The following is a 26,522-nucleotide window of genomic DNA, read 5'->3' on the forward strand; positions in this document are numbered from 1 at the left end:
ACACCGGGGCGGCTCACTCAAGTGAAATTTAAAAAAAACAAAAAAACAACAGGAATAAGGGTCTCCCACTCAAGTGTGCCTGGAGTAATGGCTTGGGAGCCTGGCAAAAAGCAATAGTGAAAGCCATTATGATGAAAAACAGAGCAGCAGCAGCAGCAGCAGCAGCAGCAAGGAGAACAAAGATGGCTTGTTTGCCATTTCCTATTGTGACACACTCAAGTGCAAGTGTCATATGTACATTTTGATTTCAAGTACAGTGCTGGGAGTGCAGATTTAAAGAATGCTTACTTACCACGTCACCCTTGGGGCCATTCTGTCCCTGTGGGAACAGTCAAGTTACCATTCAATGCACACATTTTCCAATCAAGAACATGACTTGAGTTCTCCACGTCTTATTTGGTGCAAGTTCACATATTCCTCAGTTTAGCTTCCAGAAATCAAGATTGACCCTCAAAACAGCTTTTCTCCTAACGGTGCAATTATGTTCTACAGTTACAGTGCGAGAGAAATTGAAAAGAAAAAAAAAAAAGATTGTATTTATTTGAACATTAATGATTAATACATTGTGTTGTAGTGTGTATTCCTTTGTACGACTTTGACTCCACAGCAAATCGAGTGAATTCAAAGAAACTCACATGCTTGCCATCCAGCCCAATGGGACCCTGAAATGAAATGAAAAAAACCCCCATCATTTTTTAGTCACAAATATCATCGCCAAATCGAACAGCAAAACAAATACAAAAGGTATTTAGCCAATAAAAGAACATGCGCTTTATCAGTTCTTCTATGTGCTGTTACTGCATTCACCGAGTTACCTAAGGTGTCACTTGACTTTTGATGAATTATGTGAGTTACTTACTGGAAAGCCTGGAAATCCTCTTGTTCCAGGCTGACCCTGAAGAGAAAAATGCTCTTTTAGATGAACAAAACAAAACGTTCCATATCGAGTCGAAGTGCCTCCACACACGTACGTACGTACGTACGTACGTACGTACAGGCTCAACATGTTTGTATCTACATACGTACTACGTGGACAAAAAAGAAAAAGAACACGGAAGACTGCAAGATGTGCGGGTGCGGACGTAGCAGTCCGATTTCACAGGTCAAGTCAACGTCTAAACTACGCTCACGATCTTCTCGTGTCTGCCCTAAAGCGCCACCCTCTGAGTGTTACTGGATGTTCTCTACTGTGAGGAACTTCCTTCCTTCCTTCCTTCCTTCCTTCCTTCCTTCCTTCCTGGACTGTCATTCATGAGGGATGCCTATTAGCAGAGCGGGCGGGCACACAGAGAAGATATAGACGCTACGACCACTAAAACAGATGGCCTTGGCTCTTGAAGAAGAGAACAAGGTAATGTCATTATTACCATACACAAATCCCTCCGTTCATTGGGAAATAATTGAGGAATTTGAGCCAGCAGAGGTCTGGAAAAGTGACATTGACCCTCCCCGATTGGTCTGGTTGCCTCATTTGAATCGGGGCCCAATTATACTACATCTTGAATAATTCCACACTCTGCAATTACATCCAATCATTTGATCATTAGCAGAGCATTCACCCACTTTTGCCAGCCAACATCAAGCCTGAAGCCAGGAAAGGCAAGGGCCTAACTTTGTCCAGGTGAGCAACACAACTAGGACGTTCAAGAGGAAATTGATGGAAAAAGATTTCTTCACACACCTACATTATTTGGGACTCCCTAACTCTTTCTGCTTGGAAATGACACGGTGTGTTCATCGGATGACAAGAACGCATGACAACTTTATTTGTCAACAATGACATGACCTTACCTTCATTGGTTATACATATAACGAGAGAACGGGACATTTGATTGGAGCTTAAGATCAGGGGACGCTTTGAGAATAATTGTCAATTTTTGTCTATGTGAAGCCCTTTGAGACTGCTTGTGATTTACTTGACTTGACTTGAATTTGCTTTACTGCATTTGAAAGGAAGCCTGATGCTAGAAAGCGCTAGAATCAGCAATGGTAGTAAGGAATCGTACATTTGAGTATTCATTTGATGAAATGACGTGACAGCAGAGCTATTTCAAAATCAATTTGCTTCAAGGCAAGAAAATGAAGTTCGCACACTTACAGGTGGTCCCCTTGGTCCAATGATTGACAGACCTGGTTCTCCTGGGGCTCCCTGGAGGACAAAACACAAATAGTAAGTAAGACACAGCAGTCATGAAAACGTTGCAATACAACGGCCGCTCCAGACATGTGACACAATAAAGAGCCATCCCGTCTGTCATAAATGCTCAACTAGTTTTGGATTGCCGCATTTGCCTGCCTCTTACGCCACTTCCGATTCGTCTACACCTTTCAAGGATACTCGTGCGCGGAAGCCAGCGAGTTCCCAGGCTAACATTCTATGCAACGCTGACAAATCATTCGTTGAAATGAAAGGTACGCTCGTCATATTTCGAGGCGGGCGCGCATAGTGTACCTGCACTGAAATGGCATTTTCCCTGACGCATCAAATTTCGAGTCCGCTCGCTAACTTAACTCTACCTCAGTTGACTGTGCAAGAGATGAGGTACATCCTGGACTGGTCACTTAGTCCATTTTAGGCAGGGCAAAAAAAAAAGGAAGGCATTCACACTCGCATGCACGACGGAGACATTTACAGTCAGTTAACAACACATGCATGACTTTTTATTATTTCACGGCAGAAGCAGAACACTGAAATGATCCGGTCAAGACGACAGCCAGATAGATCACATGAAGCCATTGTTGGAACTGAATCCGGAAGGGGCAGCGGACTCATCTCTTGATTCATCTCGCTTCCTTTTTCCATATACAGGTCGCGCCTGTCTTCTAATCGTTTGGATGAGAGGATCTGATCAATGCACACTGCCTGTACCATTCCATCAAACTAAGCCATCTGGCTGAACTCAGTATTTTATTTCCTTCTTTCAAAGGCAGGCCAGCCCTAGCAGGAGGTCAAAGGTGATCATCATCATCCATCAAATGCACATCTATTTCTCAGTCAATCATCACCTCGAATCAGAAAGGCATACAGTAGGGAAGCCATGTTTAGGTGTAAACAACTTTCTGTGACCGACCACTCCACAACATCCAGGGGATGGCGCAGTAGTAGAAAAGATGAGCTTACTTGAGTGGAATGAACAAGGCAAAGTCACAAAGGAAAGGACATTGCTCACGTGCAGATGCAGGAACATTCTTTAGCCATAGAAAAGCTCAAAATCAATGTCAATACTTCATAGAGATTAGCACTCACAGCAAGTGATTGCTATGCACTCATGCAAATGGAGACACAAATGTTAAAAAAAAAAAAAGAAGACAAGTTACCGGAAAGCCTGCCCGTCCAGGAGGACCCTGAAAAAGGAGTGAGAGAAATGATAGTACAAAAGAGGAAGAGTAAACATTACATTGAACCAGACCAGGATAGTTCAAATCATGATGGAAAATATCCCGCCCGGCCCAGCCCAGCCCAGCCCAGCTCAGCTCAGCTCAGCTCAGCTCAGCTCAGCTCAGCTCAGCTCAGCTCAGGTGGACATGCAATATAGACAGACAGGAGGAGCCCACTATTCGGTTGTGTTACCATTCCATTGACAAACACAACACTTTGTTTTGATGACAAAGTCTCATGCAAGGACTGATTTTGGATGAAAGCATGCAGCGTTTTGCCCTCATGCCCCTGCACAATGACTCATCTCAAGCAGCTGACGCCAGATCGCTTGACTATATTGTCGGTGCCGATACATCCCATGTCAGCAATCCCTCCATCGAATGCAACAAAAGGAGCTTTCCATTTTGCCGACTGACAAGTGGCTATTCTCTCCGAGCGGAACCCAAATCAGTGGCAGAATGGGAGGCTAATTGGATGCAAGTCGGAACAGGAACTCTTGACTTGAAGTTCCAAGAAGCAAATAGGCTTCACTGAGGAAAGTGATAGACGGGGAGGGGGGAGACTATTTCCACGAATAATAGAACATTGCACATCAAGTACATGATTTCCATCAAAACAATACGACAGGACAATTATGCAATTTTCAACAAAGAGCTTTGCTCCAACTCTTTGTCCATAATGTGTGCATGTGTGTGACTGGGTAAGGAATTATTCCCATTTTGCCATCATATTATTGTCAATTAAAAGTATGTCATCTACAGTAGCCCAGATTCTTTTCTGTGGGGCATCTTCTCTTGGATTTGATTGGATTGTTACTGTAGACTGCTATTTTTCATTTATTCGAAAGAATAACATCAGGATATTATTGTGAGACAGGGATGAATTCAAAGATTATTTGAGATGTGGAATGAGCTGCACTCGTAAATCAGGGCACCCGCCACTGGGATTATTTGGGTACATAAACGAATGAGTACTTTTACTTGCAACCATTTCAGGTGGCATGTAAATGGTTAAAATGTCACTATTGGCCCATGACAACAACAACAAAAAAGACGTGCTGGAAAACAACATTGCTTTTTGCATATTCACAGCAGCCTGGTTGACAGATTTCAATTTGGGTGTAAACATTTTTGGGGATGATCATATTAGCAATGGAAAAATGATCAGTGATTTAAATGAGACAATATGTGAGAAATATTTCCCCAGGCTTATTTGTAATAGCAACTTCAGTTTGAGAAGTCTGTTGAGCCACCCAAAGGCAGAGAGATTGAGTTACGTTACGTTACGTTACGTTACGTTACCCCACATGGATCACACAAGGTGTCTTGTCTACTTACTGGAGGTCCTGCAAAACAAAACAAAGAAGAGGGACATACATTTAGCTAGTGTCACAGGTTAGCATACTGTTGAAGTCAAAACGATTGTCATTTAGGGGTAAAAGACAGAGATTGCAAAATACGTATATGGAGTGAGCCAACACAGACGTATGCTTCTTGGCCTTCAAATAATCCGTCACTTTCTCATCAGCAATGAATCGGAATTTGTAACAAAGCACTTGACAGACAGATACCTGCCAATAGGACAAAGAGTGAAAAGAGGCAATTCAAAGACAGAAAAATGTTCTTGTCATTGATAGCTGAAGAAACAGGTGAAGGTGCAGCTCACATGAGCGTTCAAAACAAACATCGAGACGAGATTCCTGCTACATTCCGGACCTGCCTTCACATCCTGTTGGCTCGAGGTGTTCACACAGGAGCCCGGCCGGAGCCACACATCCAAAGGCACGTTGGGACGCCAAAGACAACAGAGTTCAAATATAGTACAGAACGTGGCGCCTGATGAACGGCTTTGTGTGCGACAAGCACCGGGCGCAACATGAAACAAAACGCAAAGCCATAAACACACAAGAGCGGAGGATGTCGTTTGACTGCTCTCGTATCGTATGGATGCTAAATTTGCCCACTCCCTGGATTAATGCTGTCTCACACCTGTTCTTACCACTTATGTAAGGGCACCGCAAATAGAAAGCAAATCTTGCACGCCAACATCGTGCTTTCATGACCAAGCATTTGTCATTTTCTTGATCATTTATTGTTAACATGCAATGTGCACTAACACAACTACTAGATTGAGAGAAGCGCACTCTGGAGGCACGAGTCGTCAACATTTCCAACAACAACAACAGGGTAGATGCACCCAATTGAAAGGTGCGCACTTCCACTTCCATCGTTCCATCTCCCCTGGACATCCACCATTTCAATAGGCCACTTGCTATGTGCCCTCACTTGACTTTAGAATTACATATCATCAAACAATGTCATGGCCAGATCATCAAAACTAAACTGGCTCAGTCCAATAAAATGGCTCCCGGAATAACCGGTGTAATCTAAACCAAAAAGACACCATCCATTTTTCTCAGATTGCCTGCCTGCCTGCCTGCCTGCCTCCCTCAACAGTTGCTCCAGGGCAGGGCAGGGCAGGGCAGGAGGGCAGGGCAGGTGCAGATGCAGATCTTGAGTTGCTATCTATGGGGGGGGCGGTAAAAACAAATAAAAACTTGCTCTGCACTGCACTTGTCAAGGATCAGAATGGAGCAGGGCGACCAAATGCAGCTTGGACCAGCTTGGTTTATTTAGGGAAAAGGCAATTGGAATGGAGCATGAAGGGAAACAGACAGGAACTGGCAAACTCATTTAACAGCATCACAAAACACCAAAAGGACTGACTGACCGACCGACCGACAGGGACGGCGAACAGAAAATCACCCAGGCAAAAAGAGAACGACAGGAACGTCGAGAGACAAGAAATAATCCGACAGGAATGACACGCAGACAGGACTTAAATACAGCACAGCCAGGTGAGGATGATCACACTGATCATGGCCATACACACAGGAGGGGAGGGGAGGGGAGGGGAGGGGCGAGCACACAGGCACACGGACAGAAACTATAACAATATGCACATATTAAAACAACCGGGATGAAACGTGACAGTACGTTTGTCAGACACACCCGATTGGCAGATTTTCTTGGACACCTGCTTGCAAAAGCAATTAAGTTTGATCCCTGTTTCTGCACACGCAAACCTTAATAAGGCGAAAATCATAATTGCAGAGTCAAAAATGGAAAATCCTTAATCCTTAATCCTTGTGACTCATTTTTGTTTTTCCCCCAAGAAGGGTGAGACCACAAAAAGCAGGCCTGCTAAAGACGTAGAATGAAGTAATTACACAGCAGCCTTTTCAGTCGATCACTTCAAAGTTGGAAGTTGAGCAGAACAGGAAGGCCCTATTAGCCTGACTTGAAATCCTTCACAGGAGGAGGAACAGAAGGCATTGATAAAAAGCAGCTCCATTTGAGTCTGGACACCTAGAACAAGCGTGGGACTTTGACGCTAACCTTGAGCTGCATATTCTCTGGTGCATCTTGTCAAGTTTAGCATTCTCTATCAAGCTCATTTAGACCTTGAGCATTCATATTATCCATTGGAGAGCCTCATTTATGTATATGCAAATGTTTTGAGTCCTGCATTTGCATCTGCTTTAAGTTGGCTGGCTATTCCACGTTATTATGAAAAAGCCAAAGAAAAAAAGCGAGTAAATACTAAAGAAGGAAGTGGCAATGTGGAAGTGTGTGTGTGTGTGTGTGTGTGTGTGTGTGAGAGCTTTTGCTTCCTTAAAGCCTGGGAAAGAAAGCAATGGTTTACAAACAATTAGGCTCAACATAAGTGCCACAGGATGGATGCTCCTCAGCACTAGAACTACTAGAAAGTCGGGCCCTCTTTTTTCCGGGCTCCTCTTTCATTGACTTAATGCTGGGCTTGCATTCATCCAGTGTGACTTGTTCAGCTTTTTCTTTGACACATTGTCTCGGTCGGGACAGGCAGGAATTGGAACCACACAAAAGGCCTAATAGGTCCAGACCTCAGCCAGCCAAAAGCTTAAGAAGTGACGCTGCAAGAAAATATTTACAGTACATGGGAAAAATGGGAATACATAAAAGTGTCCAAGTAAGAGAGATGAGAGAGAAACGAGTTGGAAATCCTCACCGCGGGGAAAAGAAGAAAAAGAAGCAAAAGGCCCGAAGGAAGCGACTCCTTGCTTGTTCCTTTGCGCCCACCCCACCTTACCTTACCTCCCACACTGTAATCCAAGAGGGGCCCCTGTGCTGTTAAAGAACCTCTAAAAGGCCACCACCGGCCTGGCCTCTCTCGATCCGTCATCCACGTTGAACTTCCTTTGCTCGATGTCATCAGCAAAAGGAAGTAGCAGAATTATGGCAAGTCAATGAGAGAGCGTGCAGTGGAAAGCCAGAGACGCCATTTGCAATTCATCTGCTCCAGCTTTTAAAATCATCAAGATTGACTCAAACGTATCCGGTGAGTTTTGGAACGGTTCCTCTCAGCTTGCGGCTTGGGTACTGGATGTCTGAGGTGAAAGTGAGAGCTTGACAGTAGGAGAGGCTTAAGAACAAGGAGACGCAGGAACCAAAGATGACGGTTGGTTCGGGTTACGGGACAGCAGTAGTGTCTCGTCCACTCGACACAGTGGAGAGAGATGTGCAATACGTTTTATCTCCACCAGTGCTGAAACTTTCAAATGATGTCCCACATGGAGGCATTTTTGGAACAGGCCCACGGGCTACTCGACCTGCTGCCTGTTGACAACTCGGACGAATAAGCTGGAGTCTTTAAGTTAAGTTAAAGTCCCAATGATGGTCACACACACACACACATCTGGGTGTGGTGAAATTTGTCCTCTGCATTGAACCCATCCCCGTGTGATTTTAATCCATCCCCTGGGGGAGAGAGAGGGGAGCAGTGAGCAGCAGCGGTGCCGCGCTCGGGAGTCAGTTGGTGATCTAACCCCCCAATTCCAACCCTTAACGCTTAGTGCCAAGCAGGGAGGCAATGGCTCCCATTTTTATAGTCTTTGGTATGACCCGGCCGGCCGGGGTTTCAACCCACAACCTTCCAGTCTCAGGGCGGCGGACACGCTACCACGAGGTCACTGAGCTGGTTATGCAGTTGTACTGTGCCAGAAGGCTAATTGGGGGCTCAAAAGCCAGCAGCATTTTCAAATCCTGGAAAAGCATTCAAATCTGCACGGCACACTCAAATGGCGCACCCAAGACTGCAAGCACACACGTGCTGGATCATTCGACTTACCGTACGTTCAGAAAGTGACTCACCGCTCGGAAGGAAAGAAAAACAGCCCCATCTGCCGGACTTGAACGACAAAGCCATGCTCTAAAACCTTTCCGATGAGGGATACACGTGTTGACGTTGGCACGATGCCTTTTTGGGGGGCCAAGAAAAATGCATTTTGCCATTCATTTCACCAAGACAAGACTCTCCGCTAGTAAACATTTATGGCCCGTGCCCCTGCACTGAATCAATCAGCAGAGCTAGCTCATGATAACATCCTAGTCAGACACTGCAAGCAATAAATGGCACTTCCAAAGGGGCGCCACAGGCTTCCTGTCAGCCACGCTTTAGCAGCGGACTGTGAGCAAAATCCCACCTCTGGCCGGCCGGCACTTCTTTGCCGTTGACAAATGGGATCCCAGCCAAGGTTGAAACAACAAGAAGAACCCGACGTGTGTTTTGCCTCTGGCTTAAAACAATAGCCTTTGCATTGTGCTGCCTGCCTGCCTGCCGGTGGCATAGTTGCCCTCGTGCCACCTTTTGTTCGAGCCGGGCACGTGGTTGTTTTGGGAGCCAAAAAAGGAGCCAGTTGTTGTTGAAAATGCTAAGGCTTGATTCAGCTGAAAGTTGCCCAGCGTTGTGCCTGGAAGCAACCCATGCCAACTCGGACGTGAATAGAATAGAATAGAATAGATCTTTATTTGTCATTGTCACATGTACAACGAAATTTAAAAAGTGCCAACCTTGCTTTGAAAAACACTCGGGCGTTTGACAATTGGATGCATTGTGTTACAAGTACCTACCATATCCTACCAAATAAAGACATCAAATGCTCATTCCTGGCAAAAATGAAATGTTCGTCATCGGGACATGGTGGAATCGTGAAATCCTTTGAAAAGTGTCAAAATGCTAGAGATAGCAAGGAAACATAAAATTGCCATTTTCATTTTTTTCCTGAGGTTACATTTACGACACAGAATCTCACTGCATTGAAAAGCTGTCTGAAGAAATTTGGACACGGAATCAAATGCAGACTCATTCTTTTGCCTCTTGCCTGTGTCATTTGAACAACGTCTTGAAGCCAAAAAGAGGGCAGAGAACGGCGTCTGCTATTGTCATGTCGTGCGCTGCGTCTCAAGGACAAGAAAGCCACGTCCCCTGTTTGACTTCACAATGGCCCTCTGTCAACTTGAAGACTGTGGTGTCATCAGGATTTTAAGAGGCACGTAGCATTACCAGAAAGGGGAAGAAGTCGAGCTGCGAGGTATAAAAACAGAAGCTCAGACAGAGAGAGGAAGGGCCAAGCTAAGACTTCTACCATCTGTTGTAGAGGTTGAGCAAGTTCACACCCCACAAACAACATCCTACAGGTCTTTCATGTGAAAAACTGTCTGGCTTTCATCATTGCGGGGGGGAAAAATGAAATCATTTAACATGTGCGACAAAAAGAAAGATCAGATGGCCTGTATTTGGGAACTGGAAGGAAAGCCGAGGATCTATCTCCCTCCCTCCCATCCATCCGTCCATCCGTCCATCCACCATCATACCACTTGCTTCCCATTATTCTGATACAAATGAACCTCAATTTCATTCGTCCAAATAATCTAGAGGATAGCAGGCTTTTAGATGTTGTTGTTTTTTTCCCAAATGAAACATTTTCAACAAATCCGGTGACGTGGAAGACATTCAATCCGGAGGAATCCAAGTGTGTCGTTTCTATTTAGCAGGGCATACTTGGCATACTCACTTCAATGTCATATGGCCAGGCTTAGAATGGATGGATGGATGCTGTCATCACAGACATTAGTCAGCTGGGGCCACCTCTCACCATCAGCCATAACAAATGAATCACATACACCCAGAGAACTGATGGGGATAAACAATCCTTTCTAAACAACACACACACACACACACACACACACACGCACACACACACGCACACACACACGCACACATTCTGAGGAACCCACCTGAGTGCAACATGTTGCTTAAGCCTCGTTCAAACACATGAGCAGATGCACATCTCCTTTGCACAGAGATGTCAATTCTACCACGCTGAGATGTAGTTAACTATCATCAGCTCAGGTTATAGAGGAGGGCAAATCCAAGAGCAAAACTTCATTTCGACCAGGACCACGGAGAGTGCAAATGAACGGAGAGCGCAAACTCCATCAAAGTGTGCTTGGGAAGATCTGACTTGCGTTAAATGTATGCAGAGTTTCAGGAAACACAGCATCACCTTTGTCATGGAGAGAACACAATTTGAATCCAAATAAAAGTTCAAAGTTCAAACGCGTCCCCTGCAGTTTTGTTCATATTCTTTCTAAGAGTAACAAGCAACATGCGGAGTGCGGTTGCCAAAACATTTCAATGAACCGCGCCAGTGGTTATTAGACGAGAACACCATCATCAATCTTTTGGATATCTCACAGTCTTGCATTTAGCGAGACACAGCACAAAGAGGAGCATTGTGATGGTGGTGGTAAAGGCAACGCTGACAATGCTCTGTGGAGTGTCTCATTCTCCTCCCAATCCAAATAAGCACTCATGTCTGATGAGGGATAGTATGTTCACAGCAAAGACAAACAAAATGAAAAGCTCAATCACACCATGGAATCAGGTTTCATTCGGAGGAGCCTTAAATGAGGAAAGCAGGCTTGGCCACAAAAATTTCTCCCCCCCCCCCCAGCTTGGCAGAGTTATGACTGACAAGACTTTCTCAGATTTCTTCATCTCAACACCAGTGGCCCCTTCTAGACTTCCTTCCGTATGTTCGAACGTCATCCTGACCGAACCCCCCAAATCAAATCTGATAACATTACCTTTGAACAAGGGTTAGTCGCCACAATGTAAAGATGCACATCTATAGGTCACCCAATAACCAACTAAATTATAGATACAAAAAAACCTCTGCAAATCCAGTTGAGGTTCTTGATTTGAAATCGTTTTGTGATGACTGACAACTGCATGAGGTGGTGACTTTAAAGAAAATAGCCTGAGACTCAAATCTAGTTGGATTTCTTTCATGACAGTCAAGACGGTTTATTGAATGCATGGCGGCCGTCACATTCTATACAATGTAAAGTCAGTCAGAAGTTCTGGCAAAGGTAGCCTTTGCTTACTGTTTTACTTGAGTTTACCCACGCTTTGGATGTACGTGTTGCATCCTAAAATCATCCGAAAGTGAGCGTGTCGCCTTTCTCTGAAGTTGCTTACCGTTGTCACGGCCTTTGTCAACGTCGGGTGGTGAAAGTGAGTGTGAAGCGGCACTATGTCAAGTAAAAGAGCCAGCCTCATCTGTTAAAGCAAATAGTCTGGACGCTAGCGGGAAGCCTCCATAGGAATGGGAGGGAAAGCAGCATGGAGCGCTGTCAACTTGCTTCGGGCCCGCCCATACACTGACAAACACACATCAGAGCGCCGGCCGAGGAGGCCATTCAGTCAAGGGCGAGCGAGTGAGTGGCCGTCACGTCCGGCGCGGCGTCACCATCAAAAAAGCCTATTTACGGCAGGGGCATCAATGGCTGCTTAACAGCTCGTGAGCAAAGCAAAGCAAAGCAAAGCAAAGCAAAGCAAAGCAAAGCAAAGCAAAGCAACGCGACTGTCTGTCCCCTCTTTTGGCTATCTCTCATCTGTTTTCACTTATTCCGCTCCCTCCCTCCCTGGTGCACTTTGGTTCCCAGCTGGGGAAGTCGTTGCGCACAGATGCTCTTTGTCATCATCTGCCCTGGCGGCGCACAAACAGACCACTCGGCCGGCAACAGGTTCGACCCATGTCCTCAAATACTCAGCAAGAGAGAGCATCCCCTCATAAAATTCACCAAAAGAACATTCACAAGGGGATTGTAGCCTACTACCGTATTTTGGACACAACGGCTTGTCACTCTCCTCTCAATTGTGCTACTTTTCACCTTGGAACGCTTGTCGTTATTTCGTTGCAAGCTAGAATTGCGTCACAACTTGCTTTTAAGGTTGTCACCAACATGGATGGCTTTTATTTGCATTTGTCCCTCTTACGGGGTAGGGTAAAGCGATGGTCAAACGCTTCTTAGTTGTGTTCCGAACGACTGTGGACGCAAGTGATAAGCGTAAACGTCGGAATGGGATTTGTACTGGCACAGCTTTTCACGCCCATTGTCGCTTTGGCCTGGCTGAGACAGACAATGCCATGTCAATCCATGGCGGACCAACTGCCTGTTGTGTAGGAGTCCAAACTCAACTTTCCATATCAATGAGGCACGGGGTGTGCTTCAATCAAGTCCGTCTCATTTCTCAGCCGTTCTCCAACTTTTGACACGGCTCCGACTCGTTGCGGACTGACAATTTCTGTCTGGAAAAGCCATAGAGCTCCCGCTGCATTCCTAGGCTCACCTCAGAGACCTGGCGTGCTAACGTCTTTACAAGACAACATGGAGCAATGTTGAAATGCAGCAACTTGAATGACTCGCTGGACCAAAAATCCAATGGGCTCAAGTAAACAATGGCACAACCAATCAAAGTGGCATCCTTATCCGCTAACCGTGCGGTGTCATTGTATCGATCGAGCAAGTGGTTCGACGTCAACGTGGTAAGAGTAGACCATTGCAACAAATCAAATCAACAAACGAAGGTCCCGTTTACAACACAGATGAACACGCATTTAATCCCAACTGGGAATCGCACATTCATGCAAGACACATTGATGACATGTTACGTACGGCACATACGTACGACGCTCGCGAGCACATTCTAAACCTCATCTGCGCCAGAACATCTGCGTCAAACAACAACAACAACAACATCTTCTTCTTCTTCTTACTGGGGAAGAAATGACGTGCATCTCACGCTAACTTGTCTTTGTTGTTGTTAATAGCCAGTAGTCCAGGCAAACCAAATTGTTGGATTCCAGTCCAACATTGACAATTTGAGAAAGACAATGGTTTCTTTCTTTTTGGTGGAAGGTTATCAAGGTAAAAAGGTGGCAAACAACATCCAGATTGGAGGTCAAAAAGACAATGCTGTGTGCTTTTATATACGTACTATGTGTGCTTTTTGATTTTATAGCTCCACTTGTGGTTGAACATTGAAGCCATTTTTGGCACACATCCTCTCCTGTATTCCAGGTTGTAGGTTTCATCTTTCAGCATTCCTCGCTTCTTTCACAAAGCCAAATGTGCCGAGCGCTCTTCCAGCAACCAAATATAAACACGGGATAGTGTCTGCAGAAATTCAATAACAGTGGGATAGCCACACTTGGGAAGCAAACAAAGTTCCCAAAGTACAAAGTATACTGTACGGACGGACGGACGGACGGACGGGATGGCTGCGCAGCACAAAGCGCGCTTCTATTCAATCCACAAACCTTTCATTCTATTTCTGTCATCAATAGCTAAGTTGGTAAGCTAATGGAAAACGACTTAAATCATCTTGGCCTTGATGTGAAATGTGGGCAAAAGAGACGAAAACATTGCCTAGTTACTGGAGCGGAGGACATTTGTTTTTATATCTTTTTTTTTTACAGGCAGACATACCATTTCTCACACTCTTGCTTTTCTGACCAGCTCAAGCGTGATGGAGAGCAGATGGCCATCCCTTCGTTAACATTCAGATCACCTCTTTTTCACTAATTTCACTAATCAATCATTTAACACTTGGTAGTAGAGTCACACATACTTGCACACTTGTTTCATAGAAAAACAACAATGGGTGCTGATAATTTGAGTTCATTTCCGTCTGGCTGTGTGGCCCAAATGTCAGACAAGCGCAGCTCTTGGCTTGGGGGGGGGAAAAGAAATCATTTTTCCGTTTAATTCCAGCTATATATAGTGATTACATTTGTTCCACATGAATAGCCAACTCCAGTCACAAATGTCAATCGTCACTCAAATGTACTTGTCACTTACTGAACGGCGGTAATTATCATTGTTGTGTCACGCACGAGATTGATGATATTTTTGGAAGTAGTCCGTAGCTACTGATCTAAAAAATGTCTGGGGATGATTATTATTATGATTATGTACGCATATGAGCTGCAGTTGCTGTCAGAAGGCTGCCTTTTCTCGATGGCCGTCATTGTCAAGCCATCGTCGCGTTGGCACACTTTCTTGGCAATATCTTTCGTCGGAACGAGGCGCAAAATCAAATGTCAACGTGCTTGGACTCGCAACCGCTCGCATTCATAAAGTCAATTGTGCATAATACGTGGCCCCTTTAAAAGAGCAAAGAGTCTTGTGGTACCTCCTGACCTACTCTTTCAAGGAGCCTTAATTACACTTGAACCTTAAAGGTGCTGCATGACCTTCTGCAAATGAGCTACTGCAATTTTAACTACCATGACTACTGCTCTCAAGTAACCAGCTGAGGTTGAAGAATCAAGGAGAAGGAAAAAAAAAAAATCCCCAAAAAATCGGGATTCAAGACTCCGGTCCAAAAAATGGAGATGAAATGTGCTGTTTCTGGCAGGCTGCCCAGCTCTGTTAACATAAGAGTGTGCTCCCTGTCGGTTTGTTCAATTACTCCGGTACCCACAGGATGTCTGGAACAAAGCAGCATGCGTTCACACACACCGTGTGTGCGCGTGCGTGTACGTATATTTGTATAGCCGCAAATTCCACTCACTCTTAATCATGAACAGATTATTAACAATTTTATGATTATAATGATACCAGAATTATACAACCTGCATGATAATGTCATTTAACAAATCAAACTTCATTTATGAATAATAGTAAGGCATCATTGGAGGAGTTGTGAGCACTTTTACAGATTTACAGCAAGAAGGTGTTTTGGGGTTGGAGTCGTCTCTTTTCGTAAGATTTGAACATGTTATCCTAGAGTCGGGGTTCTCTCCGGGTACTCTGACTTCCTCGCACAATGTGAACGGAAGGTTATTTCGAGGCTCAGAAGGCGTGAATGCCAGTGGGAATGACCTCGCACCCAAAGCGGCCGTTTACACAGGACCGTTTTAAAACCCGGTATTTTGGGGGGCTTGCCCGTTTCAAGGAAAAACCAGAGAGTGCTTTTTTTTTTTCTTTTTTCTTCAAGCTTGATGTTAAAAAGAAACAATTCCGTTAGCGTTGGTGTCCATACACTAAAAATGGCACACCTTTCAAAAACGTTTACTGTATTCACTGGTATTGGTGTTCTTGGATATGTCACGTTAAAGTGAACATTTGAGTTCTGGTGCAGCCCAGTCACCCTCAACAACTGAACTGCCGTACACGAGTCATGCTCACTTATATAAGCTCATATTCATTTGGAGCGGCCAATGATAATGCCAGTTTCACGCTCAAAGGTTCCTCGCTCACAGACAATTGTAAGTTATTAACATGAGAGTAAAGCATCTCAATCCAGTGAGTGATTTAAAGTGACATTTCTTTCAATTCTAGTCAACCTGTGTTTCAAAGGCCAACAAAACACAAAAATGGTGTCAGTAAGTCTGAAGCTTTGCAGGGCTGCAGGCCAGTTTGCCAAGACAGCTGGCCTCCATTTGGAACTTCTTCTCCCATAAGGTCCATAATTGGACTACAGTAAGCGGTGTGCACCGGGGAACGTCACACTCGGTTACGTCTAATTTCACATTGATGTATTTACTATCGTGCTTTGCCGAAATGCCGGTTTGCTTCTGGTCAGCCTGACAACGATGCTTTTTCAGAATAACCTTAGGGTAAACGCATTCATTACATCAGCGAGAAATAAATGTGCGCTCCAAATCACATTTGTGCTATTTAGAAGAGAAAAGTCATTGTGTGCTCCCCAAAGTGCGAAAATTCAAATTGGAGAAAGTGCCCACGAGGGTCTGTAAAAACATTTGTGAGTTGGCTGTGAACACTCTCCAAACAAGATACTAACAAGTTTAATGGCGTGTCGTGTTTAAGAGAGCTGCAATAGTGGGAGCAAGAGATCAGGTGGCGGAATGCTCACTACAACATTTTTTATGAGGAAACCAGATGGTGTGTTTTCCTCGCTAATCTACCGTAGCTCACCTCCTCCAACGTCATCCTTGTTCAACATGGCCAGATTGCATTCATTCAGATTCAGGTTTGGAGATCTCCTAATTTCCATCAAACTGCGAGTGAAGAAACGGAACTTTGTCCGTCCGTCCGTCCGTCTCTTTCACCGTGCTAACATTTACCTCAAACTGCCGGCAGTAGAACAAACCTGAAAAAGCCGATAAACAAATACAGGCTGCCAACTACATAGCTCACTGAAGTGCAATGAAGGGATACATGGATGACAGTGAAAAGGAAATTTTAAATGGCAAGTGGCGTCATGAGTTTAATTTGTTCCATGAGCACATTGGTACCTTCAATTTTTGGTCGTTCCATGAATTTCAGCCCATTCCTGCCCCGATACTAAAACTTGTGTAATCAATTGTTTGAATGAGGGGAGGGATTTGTAATGCCATTCTGATTCCTCAATGACCTTGGTCCACCTTTGAGCTGTCCAGTGGCTTCCTTCTCCCCATCTCTGGCTGCCACATTCCTCCAATTATGGCCGCACACTGGCAGCTGCACTGTAAACTTATCGTGAGTAAAGAAAGGGGATCTGCTGTGCTCTCTTCCTGTCAGCACACGTATGTCAAGGTGAACTTGGGGGACTCCTTAAATAACCAACACCGTGACCCTGAGACCCCCCGGCACCGGCCCCGGCACCGGCCCCGGCACCGGCCCCGGCACCGGCCCCGGCACCGGCCCCGGCCCCGGCACCGGCACCGGCCCCGGCACCGGCCCCGGCCCCGGCCCCGGCCCCGGCCCCGGCCCCGGCACCGGCCCCGGCCCCGGCCCCGGCCCCGGCCCCGGCAAAAATCAAGGAACCAGGTTGCAACGGTCTATCATAAACATAACATTTTGGAATGAATTCTTAGTATTTGCAATAACCCAACTTTGCAAGCTTCTTTCTCAATGTGTTGATTAAAATTGGTGCATCGCAACATCAAGCTCCCGTCACCATGGAAAATTCCAATTGGATTAATGCTAAATCTTGCCAAATCTGCTGAATCTTCAATAGCTACATCAACGACAGGGACCGGCGAAGAGGATGTACCAGGCATGGACGATGTCGAAGTTTATATTGATTCTATATATTAACTTCAACCTTCATGACATTTCATGTCAAGTGCATCAATGTTCCCTCCAGTGTGACTTTCTCATGCTTCTAGCTAACAAAGTCAGCAGTTATTGTATAGGCCATGAAAAGGGTCTGTAACGCAGCAACATTTAGTCTTACAGCTAAATGTCGAACAAAAGTCAAATCTGTCAAATCTTCCGTCTTTGTGTCGTCAATTCTTTGAAATATTTGTTCACCTGGCTGGAAAAAGAATGAGATGGGAATCGACAGCCGTGTCACGACAACGGTGTCAGTGGCGTCCGGCTCGGCCAGCATAATCATGCAACTCAAATAGTATAAGAAATGTACCTGATGATTCATGTCCATCCTTTTAGAGCAGCCTATGGCTCCGTTTTATACTCATGACAAATAACAAGACTCTGCGGCGGCGGCGGCGGCGGCGGCGGCGGCGGCGGCGGCGCCTTTGAGGCTCCCATTCTCAAGCTCTACTTTTAGCAAAGTTCATTTCTCACATTATTGCAAACATGTCAAGCTCAGTGTTATTCCTCTCGGGCAGGCTCATCTATGATGTAAAGCTAGACAAAGCCACATTTGCAATCAATAGGATTCAACTACATCAATATACAGCATACTCGTACTTCAATTCATTTCTTGTTTGTTTTGTGAATTAGCAGGAATAGATAAGGATTGCAGGGCTGTCACAAAAAATCTCCACAGTTTGTCCGTGAATAATGCATGCAGTAAATAGTCAATCTTAAACCCACCGTACTCGAAAACGCCTTGGCCTCCGTGGGCCATCGCAAAAACAAACAAACAAACAAACAAACAAACAAACAAACAAACCAAAAAGACAGCTGGCGACGCACTGTGGTCATATTTATGAATGAAGAACAACGACGTTCATAATGTGTCCGACCACGATGACATTTTTTAAAACGAATTGCATGACACCACTTCCAGCAATACTTTGACATCTAATTCCAGCAGGCATAAAGTTTAGTCTACACTTCACCGCCAAATTGTTAGGTATGCCGGGCGCATGTAAAGCAAAACAAGATTGCCGTCATGGCACCGAGAGATCAAGTGAATTCCCAAACAAATTGCATCAAGGCTTGTGTTGGGAGGAAAATCACCATCTGCTCGTTCTTTCCGGGTCTGAATATATATTAGAGCCTAAAATGAAGATATTTATAGCTTGGCGATTTCTCTTGAGAGTAAACGAGCACCCGGCCGGCGGCGGCGGCGGCGGCTATGTATTACAATATGACTTGAAGACTATCGAATGTGTGGTATTGTACCTACGAGCGGTGTGTTTTGCACGGCTGCTACATTTATAGTCCGAGATGATGTTACCAGTTTTGATCATCTGTCACTGGAACGACTTCTTTCCTTTACGCTGGACTTATTCATTGAGGATCCTGTCTCCGTCAAGGCACCGCAGTTCTGCCCTCTCGGTCACCAGGCAATGCCAAGAATCAAAAGTATGGCATTCGTGTGCCACTGCGGATGACTGGCAGGAGCCAGGTGGGCAACGCTTCCTACCATCCACTGCACCAGGAGAATCACACCGACACTCTACTCTCCAAGTTTGGATCATTATTCTTAGTTGCTTTAATGCACTCCTTTTGAAAAGCAGGTTACTTGTGAGCACATCTGAATCAGCACAAGCAATTGCATACTCATTTCGAATCTGATTTGAGAGCTAAAAATGACTACGTAGTATATGTAGCCTATTCAGTATGCATGTCCGCATGTCACGGCACCAAGTTACACATGTACTCTTTATGCCGTGATGCCACCAATATGGGGCTTGTTTACAACATAGGAGCAAAATCCTCCCTCACACACCCGCTATTGTTCTCTGGGGAGACACAGAAAGTCACAAGAAGCCGTAAAAGCATCTGCTTGGCTTGGACTTGAAAGACTGCTGCCACACCTGCAGCGAGTGGAGACGCTCTTCAATTGCTACATGAACGGGCCGACCCGCACACACTTGGCACCGCGTTGGAACGCTCGCATCCTATTGACAAGACCAATTAGCGCTAATGTGTTGTGTTTCCCACAGCGCTGGCTGGCTGGCTGGCTGGCTGGCTGGCTGGCTGGCTGGCTGGCCGGCTTACTGGCCGGCCGGCTGGCTGGCCGGCTTACTGGCCGGCCGACTGGCTGGCTGCGCGACTCGTGCAATCTAGTCAAGTCAAGTCAAGTTGATTTGTATAGCCCTAAATCACAAGCAGTCTCAAAGGGCTTCACGTAGACAAAAATTGACAATTATTCTCAAAGCATCCCCTGATCTTAATCTTAGTTTTGCACACACAATACAAGAGTGGCAAATGCCTTCTATGAAACGTCATTCAGGAACTCAGTCAGATTCAAATAGTGTGACTTTTGTATATTTATGTGATATTTGTATTATTTCGATTCCGTTATTTTATCTACCACTTGGATTAAAAATGTGCTTTTAGACAGGGCGTTTCTCAGTAGTCTGCAATTCTGTGGCAATGAAAGCCAATTTGGAAAAAACAAAATGTGGGTCTGGTTGTCGTCCCCCCCGAGATCTTTAACCGCTGTCCTTCTTATAATAAATACTTTGATAGGTCTCACGGAGGACTTGGAGCTAAAAACGTTTGGAGTTCTAGAAGGCAACTCCTGCAAAACATCTTTTTCCCTTACTTGCATAATCATTTGGTTAATAACAATTTCAGATCTATTGCATTCTTTTCTTTTTCATTGAATACTCTCTTCCACGTGGTAGTCAGGTTTCTTTACTATACGACAAAAGATGAGTCAAATGATGTCACTATTTGAAATGAGATTCAATTCATCATTCAGCCATTCTGCGTTGGATTGCACAGTCAATCACACCACATCCAATCAGACCACAGAGTTGGGAGCATTTTCGGGAAGCGTAAAAATAGTTCATTTTCAAAAAACGCTGCTTTTGCAAAAATAAGCAGGAAAGCAATCCATCCGTCCATCCATTGTCTGAACTGCTTTATCCTCATATGGGTTTCCACTCAACTGGTTGGAAGCATTCCCAATCACCCTTAAGGACAATAGCGAGTCCTCACGTAACCTTCCATGCACGTTTTCTGCATGTGGGCTGAAACCGGAATACCCGCAGAAAACCCACCAACACGCAAACGAAGGAAGGCCCAAGCCGTACGGGAATCCACGAGCTCTGCACCGTGACACGCGAACCGGTCGGCGACACTCCGCTCCTATTAGTCATAGACATTGTTTGAGTCTGACTGACCAAATGAAGATGTCACCGGACGTCAACCGTGAGAGACCCCCAATGCCCCGGTCCTGCTTATTGTGGATCGAAAAAAGAGAGAAGGAACATTGTACGCCACCCGAAATGAGGTCAAAACGAAGCAAAAAATGATGCACAAAGACTTCATGTGTACTCTTAGAGTTTCTTCAGACAAGGCAAAAGAATGGGGGGAAACATACCTGGAGGACACAAGCAGCTGTAAGGAGCTTCCCTCACTTCTCGCGTCTTTGGTAATCGCGCTGCAAGTTTCTGCGTGTGGGAAAAAGAAAGAATGAATCCAATTTGATAAAGCTATTCATCTTTATTTGAACTGTTCAGTAAGGGAAAACAAATCTCCTCATATCTTGAAGTCCTTTCTGCATATCAAAGTCTAATAGTTGACCTGATTAGAAGTGCAAATGTCTGCCTTTGATTTGACCCGAAGCAGAATAGAAAAGCATGCAAGTACTCCAAAGCATAGCGCTCAGGAATGGCAGCATGCGCTCGCTGCGTGTTTAGAGGCTGGCGACAGGTGCTGAAGCCCAAGCCAAGCCAAGCCATGCCATGCCATGCCATGCCATGCCCCGCACTCTCGCCGCTGTCTCTTACAGTTCAACGCTTATCTCAGTCTGGGGCACCGTGATTTGATCAACAAAAGAGACAACACTTTCAAAAGTTTCTGTCTGAAACTAAATGACGCTTGGAGAGTTGACTTCAGGGAAGGCTGCTAATACGTTCACACAGATGAAAACTTACTGTGTGTGTGTGTGTGTGTGTGTGTGTGGGTTCAAATGTTGTTGAGGGTAATGGAATGTTAAAAGGGATTGCAGATGTTAAAAAAAAGAAGAAAAAGAAAAAAATCTGTTGAAGAATGCACCAAGATTTTGAAAGTCTTTCTTAAACAAAATGATGGTTTGTTGCAAAACAAATCCATTTATTCATGTTGAGATATATTTGTATCCAAATATTTCTCGATTCAGTATAACACAAACTTGTGAAAGTGTTAAAAGCCCTTCAAATGAATTCAACTTTCTTGACATTGGCTGATTTTTACCATCATTAAGTGGCTTTTCCTTGTCCGCTTTAAATCTTGACAATACAGTAAATACAATTGGCAGCATGCCTGCTTCGTCTCAAGCTCCAAAGTCATTTTGTGCTGAAAGTAGTGACCCCTATTACATAAGGAGTGTATGCGTGGTGTTGTGTGTGTCTCGATGGATGTGTGTTGTTTTTTTATACGTGTGCAATTAACTGTCTCCTGATGGAGTGCAGAGCTATACACTTTTACTTGAGTGTACGGTTTGCAGTCTGCTTTCTGATTAGCATGCGTCATGTCGACTCCTAAACAGCCACACACACACACACACACACAAACACGTGCCAAGTTTTTGTGTTTGTGAGGTCTACGTAAAGCAGAGTTGCTTCTCAGTATAGCGAGTGACGGCTCCGTGGGGAGCTAGCTGTGTGGTTAAACCAGTGCAGCGGGACAGAGTCTTTTTCACTTTTCTTCACCTCAAATGCGGTGTGGTGTGGCGTGGTGTGGCGGGCGGGCGGGCGGGCGCTCCCAGCAAGCATCTGCGCTCACTATGTGCAACAGACTTTTGCCATGCCTGCACAAAGCACTTCTTGAATGATTGGAAATGGGGCCAGGGCAGGAGAAGGTCAGGAGGGCACAAGGTTTTTTGGGTGCTAATAGTGAGGACATGGCTCTATTTATCTTCATGACTGTGAATATAAATAGAAGGCCTATATTGTCATTGCGGGCTGTGCATCCATCCAATCAATCAATCAATCAATCAATCAATCAATCAATCAATCGATTGGAATTCTGCTCCTTCAGAGAACTTTGCTCTAGTTAATTAGCCCAGCTTCTTCTAGTTTTTTCATTTGATGTTAAAAGTTGGCCGCACTTGCAGTAACCACAGTGCATCAATTGGAGAATGGCGGAAAAGTACAAAAAGGAAGCACCCCCACAAGTTGATGGTGCCAACACCAACCACACGGTCACAGTTGTACCTTGTATCTTCCGATGCAAATCAGAGAAGACAATCATAAATACATGGTACACTTACAACCAGAATGATAGGTATATCATATGTATATTGACATCTATGTATATCAAAGTTAAAAGTATATTTTTTTTCCATAGCAATCTTGTGTTGCAGCTGCACAGTCTGGCAAAACAACTTGACCTGCATCTGGCAATGGAAATTGAACATTGGTCCAAGTTCCACAGGCAGCCACCTTTCCAAGATGAAATCTTCCCGACACACCTCTATTTGACTTGTAATCACCATTTCAAACTGAAACAGTCATTCATTGAGACAGTCACAGTCTTGGCTATATCATGACAACAAATTGAAATACTAGGTGAACAAGAATCACCTTCAGCATACAGTAGATCCATATTAGATACTAAGAGTCGTGGAGGCTAAAATGGCACTAGGATTGCCTCCAAACAGGTTTGTTTCACCATGGGGACGGACGGACAGTTCAACCTCAAAACCATGGCCATTATGGGAAATTGTTGAAAACTTCACAAACAAATGGACGGTTGACCTGTGTCAAGCGTTCAAGTTCCTCTGTGCTCAAAGTTCACAAAGTTAGGAACACCTGTGTTGAAAATACTGCAAATGAGTTCAAAACGAAGCAGAAAAAAACCAACAACCCTCATGTGTTTAGGTGAAAGTAACAGTCAAGTCTCTTTCTATGAAAGGCTCCATCTGGTTGTGCCCCATTAATAATGACCATGTATACGCACAAAGATAAACAAAAAAGGCCTTGCATTGCATTGCCTTGCCTTGCCTTGCCTTGCCTTGGGCAGGTCTGCAGATGAAGGAGATTCTCATCACTCTTGGCCTCACTAACAGATTTCCACAGCTCTTACTAGATCATCAAATTCAACTTCAAAACAAAATTCTAATTGCGTTCATTAGGAATCCAAATGATCAAATGCGTTTTTTCCACTGATTCAAAGTGTATTATAGAAAGACAAGAAGGAAGAGTGTTGATGTTTGTCATTGAAATGTGTTTGACTTGATTTTGCATTTCTTGATCGGAATGCTTTGGAGCTTTGAGCTCACCTCGAGAGAGCAAATGCCTGCTGGTGGTGAGAAAGCAGTGGGATGAAGGGGGGGTTAGGGTTAGGGTTAGGGATAGGGGGGGTGAGAAAGCTACCGAGGCAGAGAAGAAAACAGAAGACTTCAATCACTCTTCAAAAGCTTGTTAGTGTAGCTGTGGAAGTGGTCAATAAAAGGAGCAACACATGTGAACCAACCACTGCCAACGCAGATGAACAGTGACACTCACTCACTTTTACAAATGGATACAGGATTTCATTTGGCCAAATTCGTTCAAGCTCAATCATTTGGGCACATCAAGTGTGTCTGAAAGATTCTTGTCCAGAATAAATGTCTTTTTTTACAACACAAGCTATCCTCCAATAGAAATGATATCACTACTCATTTGTTTTGAAACAAACCATACCTTTTTTAACACTATTTGATGTCTTTTGAAATGCTTTATGAAGCACACTTGGATGATAGATCAATAAATTTTTTTTTGGGACTCATTTTAGTCTCACTTCCAAAGTCTTTGATATGAGAACCAACAACCCAATTGAATTTCCAACCTTTTCATTTCCAAATTAAATGAGCATAGTTTTGTTCTGAGAAGACCTCATTGGGGAAGTGAAGCAAGCGCCCACCTTGTCCAGGATTTGGTCCAGTCTGTCCAAAATAAGGGGCTCCACCTGCTCCATCCAGGCGGAGAGGTGCTGCTGCTCAAGACTTACTATCCTGGACTGCAACGCCGTGGTCCGCACACAAAAGCCAATGCATATTCCAACACATAGCAGAGATACTGCCATGCAAACGCTTACGGAAGAAAAAGCTCTCCACTTGTCCCACTTGAGCTTTTGGGAAGGGTTCTTCTCGAGCTTTTCATTCGTTTTCCCAGCGTCTGTCCACTTCTGCTCCATTTCCATTTTCCACTTCCAATTTCTTTTGTCCACTTGAGAAGCAATCAACTCAACAGGAACCAGTTGAGAATATCTTGCTGGCTTGCCAACCTGCTGCCTCAAATCAATGTTCTAATTGAGACCTGAGGTGAGCAACTATAGGAAACTTGCAAAGAAATCCATGTTGGGGCTTCCTATGGGTCAGAGATGCTCCTGACGTCGCCTAGAGATGGAGCGGTTGTCATCTCACTTCCACTCTGAAGCTTGTGAGCGAGCGAGAGAGAGAGAGGCCGGCCGGCCGGCTGTGTGTGTGCCGCAGCGCAGGTCTTCCGGCAGTGCAGTGCAGTGCCGTGCAGTGCCGTGCAGCGTTGTACAGTGCAGGGCAATGCAGGGCAGTGCGCCTTAGTGTAACCTGAGCCAGCGTCTCTCTCTCTCTCTCTCTCTCTGCCTCAGATGCTGCACGCTCCTCCTCCCTGGCCGTGCAGGGCTTTAGGTTAAAAGCCGGGGCGGGATTCCGTCGTGCCCCCTTTCATGTGCCGGGTATTTTTAGGGGACGCAAAGCAGCAACTGCTGGGTCTGCTGACCGGACTGCTGTCATCCAACCAACTCAAAATGCAAATGGGTCCCACTTCTTTAGAAGAGTGGTGCCGTGATGGTTCGTTCGGCCAAGTAGATTTTCATCGGTTTTCGTGGTGCCCGATGAACATGTCTCCAGCAGGTATGCATTTACACACGTTGTAAATGTCAAAGCGACTGCCACAGTCTTTTGCTTTGTATGCCCATTAAGCTTTTTCAGTCCCTAGAGAAAAAAGCTTTCCTGCTATGATGGCAGGACACTTTCTTTTTTTTCCCCATCAACAAAGGCCACATACATTCATTGGGAGTGCTCTTCTGGCAAAGCAGTTTAGAAATAATAATTGAGCGAGGTGGGCCTCTTATCATGTCATTGTCATCTTCTAATGTGGATCCCATCCGTACAGAAGGATGCATAATATAAATAGCTAATAAAAATGTGGTCTTTCCACTGTAATTTTAGGTGGATCATAGGATGTCCCTTCAGTGTCAGCCACATCTTAGGATCCCATGTGTGCCTGCAAAGGCTTATGACGGAAGCTTACCGCTCCAAAATCACTTGGCATGCGTCATGTCGCCGCCATGTGCAGCTTGGCCTTATAATTACAGTGCGGCGGCGGCGGCGGCAGGCAGCTGCATTTGGGATCCTTCTAATGCTCTGAAAATGATCCTCAAAACTGAACATACATTGATTACAATAATCTCAGCTCTAATACCATCTGTGACTTAAACAGGCTAAATTAATAGGGAAAGGACAAAAAAATGGTGAGAAAAAAAAAAAACCTTGAAAGAATGAGACAAAAGGAATGCAAAAGTGTATAAATATAGATCATGATAAGAGATGTCATTTGGAGTGCACAAACGGAACAGGACGGCAGAGAGCACAGTCCTGCTGTCCATCCAACATTTTGGCCCCCGCCTGGCCACCGCCTGCCCGCCTGGCCGCCTGGCCGCCTGCCCGCCTGCCCGCCTGCCCGCCTGCCCGCCTGCTGGCCTCACGTAACGGCTTGTCAGCAAAGAGCAAAGTCGAAATACAAATCAAAAGAGTGCCGTGGTGAGTCAGAGGAAAGGGTCGCAGCAACGGAGGCATTATGACAGTGGAACTCGGGTGGGGATGGCTAAACCTTGATGAGCTGTCCTACATCTCCTGTGACAGGACCAAGACT

General features: G+C 45.0%; 1 protein-coding gene across 17 annotated transcripts in view; it reads right to left on the reverse strand.

Moving 5' to 3' along the window:
• Positions 1–25,206, reverse strand: part of col13a1 (collagen, type XIII, alpha 1) — a 42,442-nt gene extending 17,236 nt beyond the window's left edge. For 5 of the 17 annotated variants that reach the window (XM_037270950.1, XM_037270955.1, XM_037270949.1 and 2 more), the window contains exons 1-8: positions 24,532–25,204; positions 21,026–21,095; positions 4,717–4,724; positions 3,319–3,345; positions 2,099–2,149; positions 860–895; positions 636–662; positions 293–319 (exon numbers count right to left, since the gene is read on the reverse strand). In XM_037270950.1, coding sequence (XP_037126845.1) covers positions 293–319; positions 636–662; positions 860–895; positions 2,099–2,149; positions 3,319–3,345; positions 4,717–4,724; positions 21,026–21,095; positions 24,532–24,810 — 525 coding nt within the window. In that variant the 5' untranslated portion in view covers positions 24,811–25,204. Of the gene's footprint in view, positions 1–292; positions 320–635; positions 663–859; positions 896–2,098; positions 2,150–3,318; positions 3,346–4,716; positions 4,725–21,025; positions 21,096–24,531 lie in introns of all 17 variants that reach the window. The other 12 variants (XM_037270958.1, XM_037270957.1, XM_037270948.1 and 9 more) reach the window with 6 other exon arrangements.
• Between the last annotated feature and the right edge of the window lie 1,316 nt (positions 25,207–26,522).

The sequence above is a fragment of the Syngnathus acus genome, chromosome 15 (assembly GCF_901709675.1).
Source record: "Syngnathus acus chromosome 15, fSynAcu1.2, whole genome shotgun sequence".
NCBI lineage: Eukaryota > Metazoa > Chordata > Actinopteri > Syngnathiformes > Syngnathidae > Syngnathus > Syngnathus acus.